General features: G+C 44.7%; 1 protein-coding gene across 1 annotated transcript; it reads right to left on the reverse strand.

The window, feature by feature from the left end:
• Positions 1–2,920: 2,920 nt before the first annotated feature.
• Positions 2,921–8,448, reverse strand: LOC110528357 (acidic mammalian chitinase-like). Its single transcript, XM_021610371.3, has 11 exons — positions 8,207–8,448; positions 7,699–7,731; positions 7,211–7,472; positions 6,950–7,006; positions 5,982–6,147; positions 5,636–5,760; positions 5,368–5,491; positions 4,303–4,485; positions 4,024–4,140; positions 3,697–3,829; positions 2,921–3,480 (listed from the first exon to the last, which is right to left on the reverse strand). The coding sequence occupies exons 2-11, from the start codon at positions 7,721–7,723 to the stop codon at positions 3,233–3,235; spliced, it is 1,440 nt and encodes a 479-aa protein (XP_021466046.3). The 5' UTR covers positions 7,724–7,731; positions 8,207–8,448; the 3' UTR covers positions 2,921–3,232.
• Between the last annotated feature and the right edge of the window lie 8,642 nt (positions 8,449–17,090).

Raw genomic sequence — 17,090 nt, forward strand, 5'->3', positions numbered from 1 at the left:
TTCTATATGTTTTTTGTATTACTAAACCCCAGTAATATGCGACGATATGAGGAGGCAGCACAGCAGCGCGACAGGCACGAGAGGCAACAGGGAGTGTGTCATAGTCAGGTTGGAGACCTGAGCCCACTCCTCGGGCTTCCTGAAAGAAGCGCAGTTCTGGTCAGGGACCATGTTATGCGGTCAAGCGCACAGTGTCGCCAGTACGCGCTCATAGCCCGGTGGGATAAAGGCCAGCCCTCCGCAAGTGCCAAGCGAGAGTGGGCATTCATCCAGGGCATGTTGTGCCAGCCCAGTGTGTTTGGTCTCCAGTACGCCGTTTCGGCCAAGGGTATCCTGCGCCGGCGCTGCTTGCTGTGTCTCCGGGGCGCTGGAAGGGTGCAGTGCTCGTTTTATGCCTGTGCTCTGCCCGTGCCGGGCGAATGTGGGTCTTGAGCCTAAGGGAGAGGTGCGAGTGGTATGCACCAGATCTCCAGTGCTCACCCACAGCCCGGTTCAACCTGTGCCTGCACTCTGGAGGGTCCGGGCTAAAGTGGTCATCCAGTCTGGAGGAGGGGAGCCAAGGCTGCGCAGCAGAGCTCCAGTACTCCTCCACAGCCCGGTCCATCTGGTGCCTCCTCCAAGCACCAGGCCTCCTGTAGGTCTCCCCAGCCTGGTGGGTCCTGTGGCAGCCCCACGCACCAGGCTCTCTCTCCGTCTCCTCCCTCCAGGTCCGCCCGTCTGTCCTGAGCTGCCAGAGCTGCCCGTCTGTCCTGAGCTGCCAGAGCCGTCCGTTTGTCCTGAGCTGCCAGAGCCGCACGTCAGTCAGGAGCTGCCAGAGCCGCCCGTCAGTCAGGAGCTGCCAGAGCCGCCCGTCAGTCAGGAGCTGCCAGAGCCGCCCATCAGAAAGGAGCTGCCAGAGCCGCCCGTCAGTTAGGCGCTGCCAGAATCGCCCCTCAATCCAGCGTAGCAGGAGTCTGCCGCCTGTCCGGTGCTGCCGGAGTCTCCCGTCCATTTGGGGCTCGCTGCTAGGGTCCCCAGGCCGAGGTCGGCGGCGAGGGTCGCCGCTCCAAAGGCGCCACGGAGGCGGGTAAAGAAGCGAGCAAAGACTATGATGGAGTGGCGTCCACGTCCCGCGCCAGAGCCGCAACCGCGGACAGACGCCCACCCAGACCCTCCCCTATTGGTTCAGGTTTTGTGGCCGGAGTCTGCACCTTTGGGGGGGTGGGGGGGTACTGTCACGTTCTGACCTTAGTTCCTTTATTACAGTGCCTTGCGAAAGTATTCGGCCCCCTTGAACTTTGCGACCTTTTGCCACATTTCAGGCTTCAAACATAAAGATATAAAACTGTATTTTTTTGTGAAGAATCAACAACAAGTGGGACACAATCATGAAGTGGAACGACATTTATTGGATATTTCAAACTTTTTTAACAAAAAAAAGCGCAGAGAGCATCATGAAGAACAAGGAACACACCAGGCAGGTTCGAGATACTGTTGTGAAGAAGTTTAAAGCCGGATTTGGATACAAAAAGATTTCCCAAGCTTTAAACATCCCAAGGAGCACTGTGCAAGCGATAATATTGAAATGGAAGGAGTATCAGACCACTGCAAATCTACCAAGACATGGCCGTCCCTCTAAACTTTCAGCTAATACAAGGAGAAGACTGATCAGAGATGCAGCCAAGAGGCCCATGATCACTCTGGATGAACTGCAGAGATCTACAGCTGAGGTGGGAGACTCTGTCCATAGGACAACAATCAGTCGTATATTGCACAAATCTGGCCTTTATGGAAGAGTGGCAAGAAGAAAGCCTGATGGAGTCTGCAAAAGACCTGAGACTGGGACGGAGATTTGTTTTCCAACAAGACAATGATCCAAAACATAAAGCAAAATCTACAATGGAATGGTTCAAAAATAAACATATCCAGGTGTTAGAATGGCCAAGTCAAAGTCCAGACATGAATCCAATCGAGAATCTGTGGAAAGAACTGAAAACTGCTGTTCACAAATGCTCTCCATCCAACCTCACTGAGCTCGAGCTGTTTTGCAAGGAGGAATGGGAAAAAATGTCAGTCTCTCGATGTGCAAAACTGATAGAGACATACCCCAAGCGACTTACAGCTGTAATCACAGCAAAAGGTGGCGCTACAAAGTATTAACTTAATGGGGCTGAATCATTTTGCACGCCCAATTTCTCAGTTTTTGATTTGTTAAAAAAGTTTGAAATATCCAATAAATGTCGTTCCACTTCATGATTGTGTCCCACTTGTTGTTAATACTTCACAAAAAAATACAGTTTTATATCTTTATGTTTGAAGCCTGAAATGTGGCAAAAGGTCGCAAAGTTCAAGGGGGCCGAATACTTTCGCAAGGCACTGTATGTCTTTGTTTTAGTTTCGGTCAGGGTGTGAGTTGGGGTGGGTAGTCTGTTCCTTTTTCTATGTTGTGGTTTTATGTTTGGTCTGGTATGGTTCTCAATCAGAGGCAGGTGTCGTTCGTTGTCTCTGATTGAGAATCATACTTAGGTAGCCTTTCCCCACCTGTGTTTTGTGGGTGATTATTTTCCTGTTTAGTGTTTTTTCATTCACCTTAATTAAGAGGACTGTTCATTTGTCGTTTATTGTTTTGTTCAGTTATTTTATTAAAGATATGAACACTAACCACGCTGCGCTTTGGTCCTCCTCTCCTTCCACCAAGGCAACCATTACAGTATTACTGGTATATTTTCACCTGCCATTTGATGAGGAGTCAGTAAGAAAAGGGGAAAAGATACGGATAGTCAAATAGAATAGAGAAAATATAGTTAAATGCCTTTGGGTTTGTAGAAGTATCGCAATACAAAGGTGCAATGTTAAAGGTAGCCTCAAGGTAATATATGTTGTAGGGCTGAGAATGAAAAGTCTTAAAAACCATGTCAAACACAGGGAAATTACAACAAGATAAAGCAGGAAAATGTTTTATTCATATGCTTCTAAAGTTAAATGCACATTCAAATCAACCAATTTCCACTACTACTAAACTCAATGCAAGACTCAACTGAATGCATCTCAACTATTGTCTACAGAAAGTATTCTTCCACAAAACCTTTTTTTCACGACGATAACACTTGAAGTTGGTAAATACAAAGTTGGTGTTAGCTTTAGCATTAACGATGCTAATGGACGCTAGGAACGAAAGCTGCTTTTTCTTCAACAGCTAATGGGGATCTGAAATTATAATCACAAATCATAAATTCACTCCCTAACAACACGCTCAAGGCCACACACAGCACTTGCAGCTATCGTTGAAGACGGTGCCGCTGCCGCATTTGCTGAGGTTAGTGATGCCACCAGCGCACATGTAGAAGGAGTTGTTGTCCTCTGCGTTGGCGTAGATGCCATCAGGCTTGCCGTTGCAGAAGCCGGTCCCAGGGGCGTGGGTGGTGGGGCGTGTGGTTGTGGGGCGTGTGGTGGTGACTGAGCCAGGTTTGGGGGTGGTGGTAGGGGGCAGAGGGGGCAGCTCTGGATGGGAGGAAAGAGAAAAGGAGAGAGAGTTTTACCATGAGGGACAGAGCTGAGGTGATGAAATGTCTGGACATTATTTAATCTGACTGCATTTACCATAGTGGCCCCCTCCACAGTGGGATAATCTGGTCCAGTATTTGGTTCACTTCCGATTACACTTTAGTTAAGTTTTGGATTGTCAAGTTTGTTCCTTCATTGAAAAGTCAGACTTACCAATGTCAAGAAGGTTGCGCAGATGTCCCAGCAGAGGGTGGTTACCCTCGGCGCAGAACTGGTTGGCGAAGTCATCAAGATCCAGGGCCCACACGAAGGCCCCGCCAAACTTGTTGGCCTTCATGTAGCGGACCTGTGGGATTGAAGGAGGACAGAGAAAGGTAGAGAGACAAAGACAGAGAGAGAAAGGGTATATATTTAGAGGCTATGTCACCCAAGTTTTCACAAAGCTTAAGTATCAGATACTTTGTTTACCACTTTAATGACTGGGCAAGAATATCTTATTTTCTAAATTAGTATCATGGTAAATGTTGAATTGAAAATGACCTTGGTCTCGTAGCTCTGCCTGTTGTCAAATCCAACCCACTCATTGCCCTTGTAGGCATAAGGAACCATCTGGTCTGCAATCATCTCAACTGTTGTGCCCTTCACAAAGGTGCAGATCTGAACAAAACACATGAAACGGGAGATTGTTTTGTGAAATCATCATGCAAATGAAATCATCCTCTTGTACTGCATTCTTGAAATAACAATGAAAAACAAATATAGAACTTTGCTTAACATTTTGGTCCTGAGTGTATGAATGTTTTGGCCCCCAGCTTTCACCTCATAGTATGCCCAGAAGCCGGCCTCGCGGGTATAGGGCCCGGCGGAGGCGGGGCCACTAGCTGGTGCTCCAACACTGGTGTCAGATGATGTAAGGCGGAAGGTACGACCATAGGAGGCAAAGCCCATGTTCAGCTTCTCCACTGGGGTGCCATTGTCTCTCCAGTACTTCATGGCATAGTCCTGAGAGAGGAAGAGAGGGGTGGAGGGATGGGGGGGATGGGGAGAGAGGTGATAAATATAGCAAGTACCTCAGCAGTGCTAGGGCATTTATTGTTGTTGAACAGGGATGGGTAAATTTGATGGAGGTGGGGGCCACAAAAAAATGGAACTCATCATTAGGGGCCGCAGTGGCTCGTGGGTCTGCGTACTCACATCCATACCCCGCCACCTTGCGAACATTTTAGTCCCCCCCCCCCCCCCCCCCGTGACAGCAAAGAGAAAAAAAATCCTGCAATTCTGCTCATCTTGCCATGGGGTGGAGATGAAAAAGTGAAGTTTTACAGCTAATATCCTGCAATTCTACACATTTTTCCAAAAAAGGTGGAGGCAAATGTCTGCAGTGTTTAATGTGATAACTGATGATCACTGGGCCCCACCCCGGTCGGTAATTCAACCATGATTACTACAAGTTTAGATAGCTGGCCACTAGACTAATTTACCAATCTATAACAAATGTAGCTGACATGGGCTAATTAAATGATTGCTGATGCACAACCAAACTTCAAAATTGCACCTTGTGTATTCTAAGACCCTGACTGAGTCCCCCCCCCCCCCCCAAAAAAACCCATAAATAATGGGGGCCGCAATGTCCCATCCCTGTTGTAGAATAACACTCAAAGGTGAAGTGGCACTATGGTGCAAATGTCATATTTCTACCATAATAAGGCAATATCATCGGTAAAGCTGTATGATGTATGAAACCAATTTGTCTTCATGAAGATGGTTGGAATGAGAAGGGTTTTGAACTTACTACTCTCTTCCTTCTACAGGTTTAGTCACTACAAAAGTATCATTATACACACTGCTAAACATTCTGTCAGTTTGTGTGGAATCTTTCCTTACAGTGTTGAAGAAGATAAGGTCTCCCGTGTCATGAGCACCACGGTAGAGTGGGCTGTTGTGTCCAGTGAATTGCTCCCAAGTTCCGTGGAAGTCATAGGTCATCACGTTGATGAAGTCTAGAGACCTGGAGATACACACACAAGCAGACACATAAACTCTAACTATTTAGATCAGAAATGGCACCTGGAAGCTGTTTCTAAAGATCCAGAGCTCACTATAAAAAACTGATGGAACAATGCCGGAAACATTCATATTAAAAATGACTCACTTGGCGATCTCAGCAATCTCATATCCAGCGTCGATGGTTCCCTTTCCAGCGGACACGGCAGCAGTCAGCATGAGCTGGGCATTGCCGGTGGACTTGGCCTCAGCTGCGTAGGCAGCCACAAGCTCCTGTAAAACGTACATACACAAAGCATCATGGGTCAGAAAGGGTTGGAGATACACGGTAAAGATGTATTATGGGAAACCATACGAGCTTGGGAAAATATATGAATATGATGCACTCAGTTTTTGTAAAGCTCTTTGGATGCTTGGTAAAGCACTAATAAATCCAAACCATTATCTACATTGTTTCCATTGACTAATAACTGTAGTGGAGGTGCCACACCCACCTGGCACAACAGAGTGAACCTCTTCTTGTCCTCTGGGGGGCTCCCTCGGGCTCCAGGGTACTCCCAGTCCAGGTCCAGCCCGTCAAAGCCATGAGTCCTCAGGAAGCTGATGGATGACTGGATGAATGTATCACGGTTGGCAGCATTGCTCACCATGATGGAGAACCTGAGGTGAGGAAGAAAGTTTTATCATAAGGCTGTGTATTACAATACACCATGTGGTTTCTAAATACAACCTACTACTGTTCTACTTCCACAGATATACTACTAGCTAATTTCTCATGGACCAAGTACGTAAACATAAATCGAGCATCTGACAGAACTAGGTGAGATTTTCGTTCTGGGTTAACTCAGTTTTCTACTAGAACACCATGATGGAACACCTGAGAGAAGATCAAGGTTTTATCACAATGCCTTAATATAATACACTATGGATGCTAAAGTGTGCTGCAAGTAAATTAGTACAGATATCAGTAGTCATATGGTACTGATAGTCATGATGAAAGTAATATTGACAACACAAACGTGTGGCATTGTCCTTTGTCAAAAGCACTTTGAACAGCATCGTATCTTCACTTTGCTTGTAAAACACGATCGTTGTGTGATTTCAGGTCCCCTAGTATAGTTAACATACACCCAGACAACCTACATTCTATTAATATGTATGTGTGAATTGGAAATCTGTTTTTTGCATATCCCAACTCTTCTTGAAACAACCTCAGGGAGTTGGGTCACAGCCAGGGTCTGCCATTATTAACAGTAACCCTGGTGCAATTAGGGATAAGTGCCTTGCCCAAGGGCACATCGAGAGATATTGAATCTTGTTGGCTCAGGGATTCGAACTAGCAACCCTTCGGCTTGCCGCCCTTTCCTCCAAACACTACGATACTGTAGGTACAGTTGAAGATGTACTCTAAACCCAAGTCTGGTTGTTTAAGCCCTGTGGCATGACTAAGGAAGGTACTTACTGGGAAGAACCGAAGTTCCATCCTCCGACAGCCAGCAGAGTCTTAAGATGAGGGTTCCTGCAGAGAGACGGCAAAGAAAGGCGAGTTTGAGATTATTCAGCGATTTTGGATATAAGTAGATTGAAAAATCTAAGTGGCTGCTAAAAACTAGCTCCAGTTCAGAGAAATGAATAACAACAACAATGAAATATCCTGGACAATTGGGAAACTAAGTTTCTCATTCAACACCAACACTAATAAGTTGTGACGCGAGCCACTTACTTGGTCTTCAAGGCGTTGAAAGACTTGTAGAGGACGTCATCATTCCACTCGTATGTGACCAGCTCGTTGCGGCTGTTGATGATGGAGAAAGCGTAGATCAGGTGAGTGCACAGGTGGGGGTCCACGTTCTCGGGCTTGTACTTCCCTTTGTCTGGTCTGTATTGAGACCAATTGGTGAAGTAGCACACCATCTTGGGAGAGGCTGCAGCTGTGGTGGACACTGAGGTGGAAGCACCCAACTGGCACAGCACCAGGCACAAGCCTAGAGAAAGAGAGAGAGAAAAATCTGAGGTTCATACATGAGTAACTCATGAGAATAACTTTTATCTGCACTGATGTGATAGGCATTTGCTTTGCCTTTCAAAACTGCACTTTGTAAATTGCCAAAAAACATTTGTCAAAGCATATCCTTTTATTAGACGACAGAAGGCAGTGATTGTGCCTGATGTAAACTATGGAGTCGTAGTGGATGAGTTGTATGTTATCACCTGCTAAGATTGTCAGCTTAGACATCTTAACTTCTGTTTGATACAAGAGAGAGAGAGAGAGATTAATCAATAAATCTTGAATCTGATATTAATGATTACAGTTGGTATTTACAGTGGGTTATGCCAGCATGGAACTGATGCAAGGTGTCAAACATGTACCTACCCACTACATCACAAGAATAAACTACCCACAACTAATATTTATCTCCCCATTAAATAAATAAACCTGACAAACTGTACTGTGCATGGTACTGTCCTAAACAACATGTCCTACACAATTGAAATTATAGCATTAAATGTGTTCATTCACGGACTCTCATTAATACATTTAGATACTTAGAATCTTTAGAAAACTAATTTAGCAATAGAATTAAAAGCAACAGTGTCTAGCAACTAAAACAAAATAGCAGCTAACATCAAAGGTTTTTTCATCCAATTACACAATGAATCATTGGTCAAAATATGACGGAATAAACTGTCAGCTCTCAGAGTTTCCTTCTAAGCTTACCTTGGGAATTTCAATGATGAAAGAACCAGTGATGAGAAGTTTCGTTTGTCCTTTTATATAGATTATGTGATCAAATGGGAGGGGGGTTGATAAAATGATTGCAATACATCAGATAAGATAACTACAGAATGGTCTGGACTGGGTGGAGATGTATTTATGACAGGGTCGTGCCAGGTAATGCACAGTACTCAGCTGAGAAATGCAAAACAAGACAGATAAGACACAGTGCCTATAGAAAGTACACCGCCTTGAACTTTTTTTCAAATGTTGCCGTGTCATTGGCCACGTTTACACGTGAACAGTATTCCGGATAGTAGCTCATACTCTCACGAGTATACCTGTAACCATGAATAACAAAATATTCCTAATTTAAGTTTATATGGGTTAAAAGGAATGGTAACTGAAATCTGGACACTGACCGTAGTCCTATGACCTCTCACATGTAGCCTAATAAAATATGAATTATTGCAGACTTGCAGACTGCATTTGTTGCAGTAAAATTATATAACGCATGTTAATTTTGTCTCTGGAACAGAAGTGGAGAAATATGATTACTTTCTTTAAGCAACTCTTGAGAACATTTTAATATGTGTGAAACAGTTATCTTTGACACTGCTATGCATGTCACGACTTCCGCCAAAGTTGGTTCCTCTCCTTGTTCGGGCGGCGGTCGGCGTCGCCGGTCTTCTAGCCATCATCGATCCACTTTTTATTTTCCATTTGTTTTGTCTTGTCTTCCCACACACCTGGTTTCAATTCCATCATTACGTTGTGTATTTAACCCCCTGTCTGTTCCCCCCATGTCCTTGTCCGGAATTGTTTGTAGTAAGTGCATGTGCACGTTTATCTGGTGTGCGACGGGTTTTGTATCCATTGATTGTTTGTTCTGATTCCGGTGGTATTTATTATTAAACTGCTCCGTTGTAAACACTGTTTTTGCTCTCCTGCGCCTGACTTCTCTGCCGCCTGTACGGACCCATTACAGAATTCTGGACCAACTATATGGAGTCAGCAGGAGCAGGTACCCTGGGTATAGGGGTGGAGGATGCGCGTCCGGGAGCACGTAGCAATGCTTCACCATCTTGGCACTGCCATGGACCGCGTTGTCCAGACAATGGACCGCTGGGAGAGACAGGGAGTTCTATCAGTCCCTCCTCCAGCACAACCAGGGTCTCCACTATTCTCACCCAGAGCCCTCTGATGCACATGTGTTTTGTCGGTGGATTTTCTTACCGATCTCCCCCCTCACAGGGTAACACCGCGATGCTGGTCGTTGTGGATCGGTTCTCTAAGACCTGTCATCTCCTCCCTCTGTCCGGTCTCTAACGGCTCTACAGACTGCGGAGGCGTTGTTTACACACGTCTTCCGGCACTACGAGGTGCCTGAGGATATAGTGTCTGATCGAGTTCCCCAGTTCACGTCTAGGTTCTGGAAGGCGTTCATGGAACGTCTGGGGGTCTCGATCAGCCTTACCTCGGTGTTTCACCCCGAGAGTAATGGGCAGGTGGAGAGAGTAAACCAGGATGTGGGCAGAATTCTACGGTCTTATTGCCAGGACCGGCCGGGGGAGTGGGCGGCGTTCGTGCCCTGGGCCGAGATGGCACAGAACTCGCTTCGCCACTCCTCCAATTAACCTCTCTCCCATTAAGTGCATACTGGGGTACCACCCGGTTCTAGCGCCTTGGCATCAGAGTCAGACCGAGGCTCCTGCAGGGGACGACTGGTTCAGGCGCGCGGGGGAGACATGGGAAGCTGCCCGTGTTCACCTTCAGCGGGCCGTGCTGCGCCAAAAAAAGAACACAGACTGTCACCGCAGTGAGGCCCCGGTGTTCGCACAGGGGGACCGGGTCTGGCTCTCGACCCGAAACCTGCCCCTACGCCTGCCCTACCGGAAGCTGGGTCCGCGGTTTGTGGGGCCATTTAAAGTCCTGAGGAGAGTGAATGAGGTTTGTTATAGCTTACAGCTTCCCCCCGATTACCGTATTAACCCCTCGTTCCATGTCTCTCTCCTCAGGCCGGTGGTGGCTGGCCCGCTCCAGGAGTCCGTTCGCTCCATACTGGATTCGAGGCGTCGGGCGAGGGGCCTTCAGTATCACGTGGAGTGGGAGGGGTACGGTCCAGAGGAGAGTGCATCGTGCACCAGTCCCTCGTGCAGCAAAGCACCCCAACAACATGATGATGCCACCCCCGTGCTTCACAGTTGGGTTGGTGTTCTTTGGCTTGCAAGCCTCCCCCTTTTCATCCAAACATAATGATGGTCATTATGGCCAAACAGCTCTATTTTTATGTCATCAGGCCAGAGAACATTTCTCCAAAAAGTACGATATCTGTCCCCATGTACAGTTTCAAACCGTATTCTGGCTTTTTATGGCGGTTGGACTCTTTTACTGACTTTTCAACTCGTTCAGTAAGAGGAATGAATCTTTCGACTAACTTGATTCAGTAATGCCCAGAGCACACAGGACCCACCTGCGAACGATGAACTAAAATCTAGAATAAATCATGATTCTGCAAGCCCCTCATTCACCATAGGGAGCTTATTGGAGATGTTATCTGTGACTGAGACTTATTAAAATGTGCCTCAAACAATATACATGCATTTTTCTTCTCTATGCATGATCTATTGTTTCTGCACAAACATGATAGACTTGTCCGAAGCAGCTGAGCCAGAGGAGCGTGTATTGACCCTGCTGTAGAAATCTTTGCGCCCAGCTGGTCAAGCTATCGACTAAAGTGAACAAGTCACTCGGAAAAACGATCATGACTGTTCAGTCACAAAAATGAGTGCTTGAAAAATTATGAATTGTTCGCAACATCATTCTTCTACAAGAAATTCCAGCAATTTTTGTTTTGTTGATGGTGGTGAAAAACGCTGTCTCAGTCGCCGCTCCATAATCTCCCATAAATGTACAATTTGGATGAGATCTGATGACTCGGACGACCATGGCATATGGTTAACATTGTTTTCATGCTCATCAAATCTTTCAGTGACCACTCACGCCCTGTGGATGGGGATATTGTCATCCGATGGGGGCATTGCCATGGTAGCCAAAATAATGGATTGCCCAGCATTTTTATACATGACCCTAAGCATGATGGGATGGTAATTGATGAATTAACTCAGGAACCAGACCCGTGTGGAAGAACCTGCTTTCAATATACTTTGTATCCCCCCTTTACTCATGTTTCCATTATTTTGTCAGTTACGTGTATATAAAAATAAATGTGACCAGGGAGCAGGCATGCTGCTGATTTGACACTGAAAAAAAGCAGCTTGCCCTTTGACTGGCAGATGTAGTGTCGCAGGTCAGGAAAAGGGCAGTTGGTGTGTGTGAGGAAAACGGCATGTCAGCAGCAGGAGCACGTCTGTCATGTGACTAAAGCAGCCAATCGCAAGCACCTCACCGGTGAGGCCACCGAGCATCTGGGCTATCTCGCCATTGCGCAATCACTTTGGAGGGCCGCCTTCCTGCTGCCTGCTTGTTGCTATCTGGGTACTTCTGAGTCTACTGATTACAGTAATAGATACTAGTGGTGCAATGTCTTCAACAACATTTAATAAACTGTCTATCTGTAAGTAATAAAGCATTATCTAAACTGTCCTCATGAAATATGGTATAGCTATGCATTTGTTTCTTTTTTTCAAACCTTGACTTTTAGGGTTCAGTCAGTGACAGCAATGGCAGTTCAAATCAATCATGTAAGTTACATTTTTTCTTAAAATCATTACTAAACAAAAATACTGTGTAAACGCAACATGCAACAGTTTCAAATATTTTACTGAGTTACAGTTAATATAAGGAAATCAGTCAATTGAAATAAAGTAATCAGGCCCTAATCTATACATTTCACATGACTAGGACTACAGATATGCATCTGTTGGTAACAGATACCTTAAAAAATTGTAGGGAAGTGGATCAGAAAACCAGTCAATATCTGGTGTGACCACCATTTACCTCATGCAGCGTGACACATCTCATTCGCATAGAGTTCATGAGGCTGTTGATAGTGGCCTTTGGAATGTTGTCCCAATCCTCATCAATGGCTATTCAAAATTGCTGGATAATGACAGGAACTGGAACACACTAGAGAGAATAAAGTAGACGGCGAGCGTCAAACGTTTGATTTATGACCCTATGTCCAGATGACGCGTACATGCCCAAATATGGGCATCCGGTCAGGACATCCTGGCGGGAAGGTGTCACGTGGTTATGCCAATATAAGTGCATCCTGTTCCTGTTGTCACGTGTTAGAGTGTGTGCTATTTTATGGCTATATTGCATTTATTCCTTTGAAGTTGTCATGATGATTGATGTGTAGGGACCTCGTTGAACTGGGGGGGATGTGTTTGAACATTTCAAAGAGGATGGCCCCACACCCACCCTACTTTATTGCCCTTAGGGTTGTTGTCTATGAAGCAGGAATGTCCGGGGGCGAGTGTGTTGGCGGCAGACGCATTATAAATAAGGCCCAGAACAACACATGCTGCCCCAGAACACTAAACAATATTTTAAAAATAAACATGGATTTTGTGATCAGTGGCAAAGCAGTGATTACCGCAACAATGGAAGCAGGACCGCGGCTGAAAGATAGAGAAAGGGCCAAGTATAAAGCAACAATATACGATGCACCAAAAAAAAACGGATTCTAAGTGTGTATAGAACCCAAATACCGCCCCCAACAGCGCTGAAAGATCAAGTGATGATGTCTAATGGACAGCAATGGGGGTATCAGTTTGATTACCAGGCCTGTAGAGTGAAACTCTATACCGTAGCCGAAGGAGAAGTATATACAGACCAGTTCACAGGCTACGAGACCCGTTGGGAAGGTACCCCTGACTCCTCAGGAAGAGTATTTCACCAGGTGAAAATACAAAGAAAGAATGGACTTCCATGTGGATGCGTGGAGTTCTATATCAGCAACGAGGAAACCCGCAACCAAAACATTTGTGATGGGTATTTTAGGTTGTGCATGCTTATTCCTTTTAAAAGTTGGGATCTACTGGAATTGAAAATGTTAGAATTGTTGGACGCTCTTTTTGTACAGAGCCAAAAGGGTCAGCCCCCAAAGAAAACTAAGTACACGGCTGCGTAAACCACGCCCTGATACCCAAAGGACTGGTTCAACAATGAAAGGAGTGTCCATAAAGCCTCCGGCTCTTCATTTCAGCATATACCATGGATATTCATACAACATACCAGGACTCAGATACGTCATGTGGGCCAGACCCTAAGGACTCTATGCCTCGCAGCCCACCATTCTACTCCCCCCAGGCAAGACCCCCGACACCTCCTACATGTACACAGCCTGAGGATGTGTTTGATGGGGTGGTCAGTACTAATTATGTGGACACCATCAAGGCCTCTGTAGCCACACTTTTAGACGTTGTGAATGGAGAGTATATAAGAGAAAAATGCATCGGTTGTGAGTGTCACGCCCTGACCTTAGAGAACCTTTTTATGTCTCTATTTTGGTTTGGTCAGGGTGTGAGTTGGGGATGGGCATTCTATGTTTTGTGTTTTATGTTTTATATTTCTTTGTGTTTGGCCGGGTACGGTTCTCAATCAGGGACAGCTGTCTATCGTTGTCTCTGATTGGGAACCATACTTAGGTACCCTTTTTCCCACCTGTGTTTGTCGGAAGTTGACTTTGTTTGTAGCATTATAGCCCTTAGGCTTCACGGTCATTTTTGTATGTTATTGTTTTGTCAGCGTCATCCGAAAGAAAGGAATATGTACGCTCAACACGCTGCGCTTTGGTCCTCCTCATTCAACGATCGTGACAGTGAGATCAATCACTCCAGCCAGCGTCGTCATCCGTGTTTATACGAGCCCCCAAGACACTACTTCTTCAACCATTTTGAGGAGCTGGTGAAAAGACTGTGGTCCTGCAGGTTTATACCTTCACTGGTCAGAGCCCTGGAGTCTTGTGCCGTCTATTCCCAGAGTTTACGGGGTAACCGAGGCTTTCCTACATGAACTGAAGGAGGCGATCTACATCCACTAGAAACTCAAAGAAATCCGACACACTCTGGTGGACGACAATAAATACAGGGAAGCTGTGGTGGCTGATGTGATGACTTTTTTACTCAATAAACCCCAAGTGACAATACATATTTGTTATTTAAATGTAAAGAAATGGGTAACTATATGCATACGATGTTAGAGAGAATAAATACATTTTTACTTTTGAGAGAACTTACAAATGTGATGCATCAAATTGTTGAAAATAAAGTGAACAATGTATCGTTCTACACAACCCACAATACATGGGCTAATGTAGAGTGTGTGCTAAAAATTGAGCAAATCATGAATCATGTACGACATACGGGCGAGAGTCTACAATGGACACAACTGGTATCCCATCTTGTGGATGATTCTGAAGAACTAGAAACAACTTTGTCTAAGATTTTACTTTATTTCTTTGAAACACTGTATAATTGTAACATGTATCATATTTGTTGTTTATATACTTATATAGCGGATGTGTGTGTTTTAATTCAGCGACACAAGCCTGTAAATCTTAACCAAATATACAGGGTATTGCATGCTTGGATCGTTGATGTCATGATCGTTAGAATGATTGGACCAAGGCACAGCATTCTTAGAGTTCCATATGTTTAATAAATATGCAACTCACCAAAAACAAACAGAAGAATACGAAACGTGATGTTCTGGGCTGCTCACAGGCAGCTACACAAAAACAAGATCCCACAAACAACAGGTGGGAAAAGGCTGCCTAAATATGATCCCAATCAGAGACAACGATAGACAGCTGCCTCTGGTTGGGAACCATACCAGGCCAACATAGGAAACTAAAAACTAGAATGCCCACCCTAATCACACCCGAACCTAACCAAATAGAGAAATAAAAAGGCTCTCTAAGGTCAGGGCATGACAGTTGAGAAAATGGGGACAAGTATCCTGCAACGAATCCTGAATTGTCTGTATATGTAATACTTGATGTTTGCAAAAATAAAAATTCAAAAATGAAAATGAAATGTTGTCGTTATTTGAAAGTGGCTCATTAACGTTATTGTACCCCATAGAGGCAAGAAGGATGGCGGAGCAAATGTTGAAAAACATATATTTTACCCCCTCTAACCCTGGGTCTTATGGGTGTAAGGAGCATTTACAAGTGCTGCTCAAGTGAATGAGTGGTTATCAGAGCAGGATGCTCATACATAAACCTGTACGAAAACAATTTCCAAGAAATAGAGTTTTTTCTATCCCATCCTCATCCCAGTTTCAGGCGGATCTATATGACATGCAGGCCCTTACAGATAAAAATGATGGAAATCGCTACATGCTAGTATTTTCTCTAAAATAGCATTTGTAAGGGTCTTAAAAAATAAGAGCGGGGCAGAGGTGACCCGGGCCTTTGACTCTATCTTTAAGGAAGGAGAGCCCCCAAAAAAGTGCAGACTGATGGCGGAAAATCATTTTTTAATAATACTTTTCAGAAACTCATGAAGAAGCACAATATAGTACATTTTGCTACAGGCTCGGATTTGAAAGCTGCAGTTGTTGAACGCTTTAACAGAACTCTGAAGGAGCGGATGTGGCAATATTTTACAGCTCACAACACGCATAGATATATCGATATAGTTCAAGATTTAGTAAAGGCGTACAACAACAGCTGCCATAAGAGTATACGTATGAAACCCTCAGAGGTCTCTTCTGAAAACTCTTTTCAAGTCTTTAAAATCTGTATGGTTTGTTCCCCCTTCGCCGTGGATTTTAAATTCATAGTGGGGGACTTGGTACGTATATCCAAGTTGAGGGCTGTTTTCGACAAAAAAATATGAGCAAGGCTACAGCGATGAGTTGATCACGGTTACCGAATGTCTACTGCGCATACCCGCTTTCTACAAGTTAAAAGATTATGATGGGGAGCTTATAGAGGGATCTTTTTATGAGAAGGAACTACAGAAGGTACAGTTGGGTAAAGACAAAGTCTTTCACGTGGAGGAGATTCTAGATCAAAAGAGAGAAAAACTGGAAAAACTGGCCCCAAAAGTTCAACAGTTGGGTATTAGAGCACGATGTGGTGGAGGCATCGGGGGTTAACTTAAACCCTCATGCATGATAAATACAACATCATTCGTGTGTACACAGGAGTGCATCATGGAACACAGCGGCTTCTACCTGACTCTCCCCAGTAATGCGTCTGCACATATATATCGTAATAACCAAAGTTCGAATTATACAACCAATTTTCCAAAGCCTATAGAGTTATCAGAGGCCTGGAAAGTAGGTCTCAGTGATATTACATACCCCCATAGTTGGTATAATATCAAAGATAAGGACCTTGTTTTTTATTGCAAAAGGATATCGGAACCTCCAAAATTTATTAAGCTTAAAAAGGGTTCTATAGAACCGTCGACAGGATCGTCTCAGACTTGAATGAACTCCTAACCCTGAACAATATGGAAATACTTGATCTACAACCCTATACATAAACGTGTACAAATCTCAGGGGATGCTGATGGGGTATCCTATCAAAGGGTAGGAGACATTTGTGTGCCCCTCCTGAGAACAGTTCATATAGATGGAAAGGATGGCGATATAGTCACTGTTAATGCAACCACTGTGTCAGATTTCAAAAGCTTTACCGAAAAAGCACACCATGCAATAATCTGAGTACAGCGCTCAGGCAACAAAACAGCCAAACAGATATCTGCCATGTTGTGTAGTCAACAGAAGTCAGAAATAGCATTATAAATATTCACTTACCTTTGATGATCTTCATCTGAATGCACTCCCAGGAATCCCAGTTCCACAATAAATGTTTGATTTGTTCGATAAAGTCTATTATTTATGTCCAAATACCTCCTTTTTGTTTGTGCGTTTAGTACACAATCCAAACTCACGACGCATTGGC

The sequence above is a fragment of the Oncorhynchus mykiss genome, chromosome 7, assembly GCF_057628025.1.
Source record: "Oncorhynchus mykiss isolate SJ-2025 chromosome 7, ASM5762802v1, whole genome shotgun sequence".
Taxonomy (NCBI): domain Eukaryota; kingdom Metazoa; phylum Chordata; class Actinopteri; order Salmoniformes; family Salmonidae; genus Oncorhynchus; species Oncorhynchus mykiss.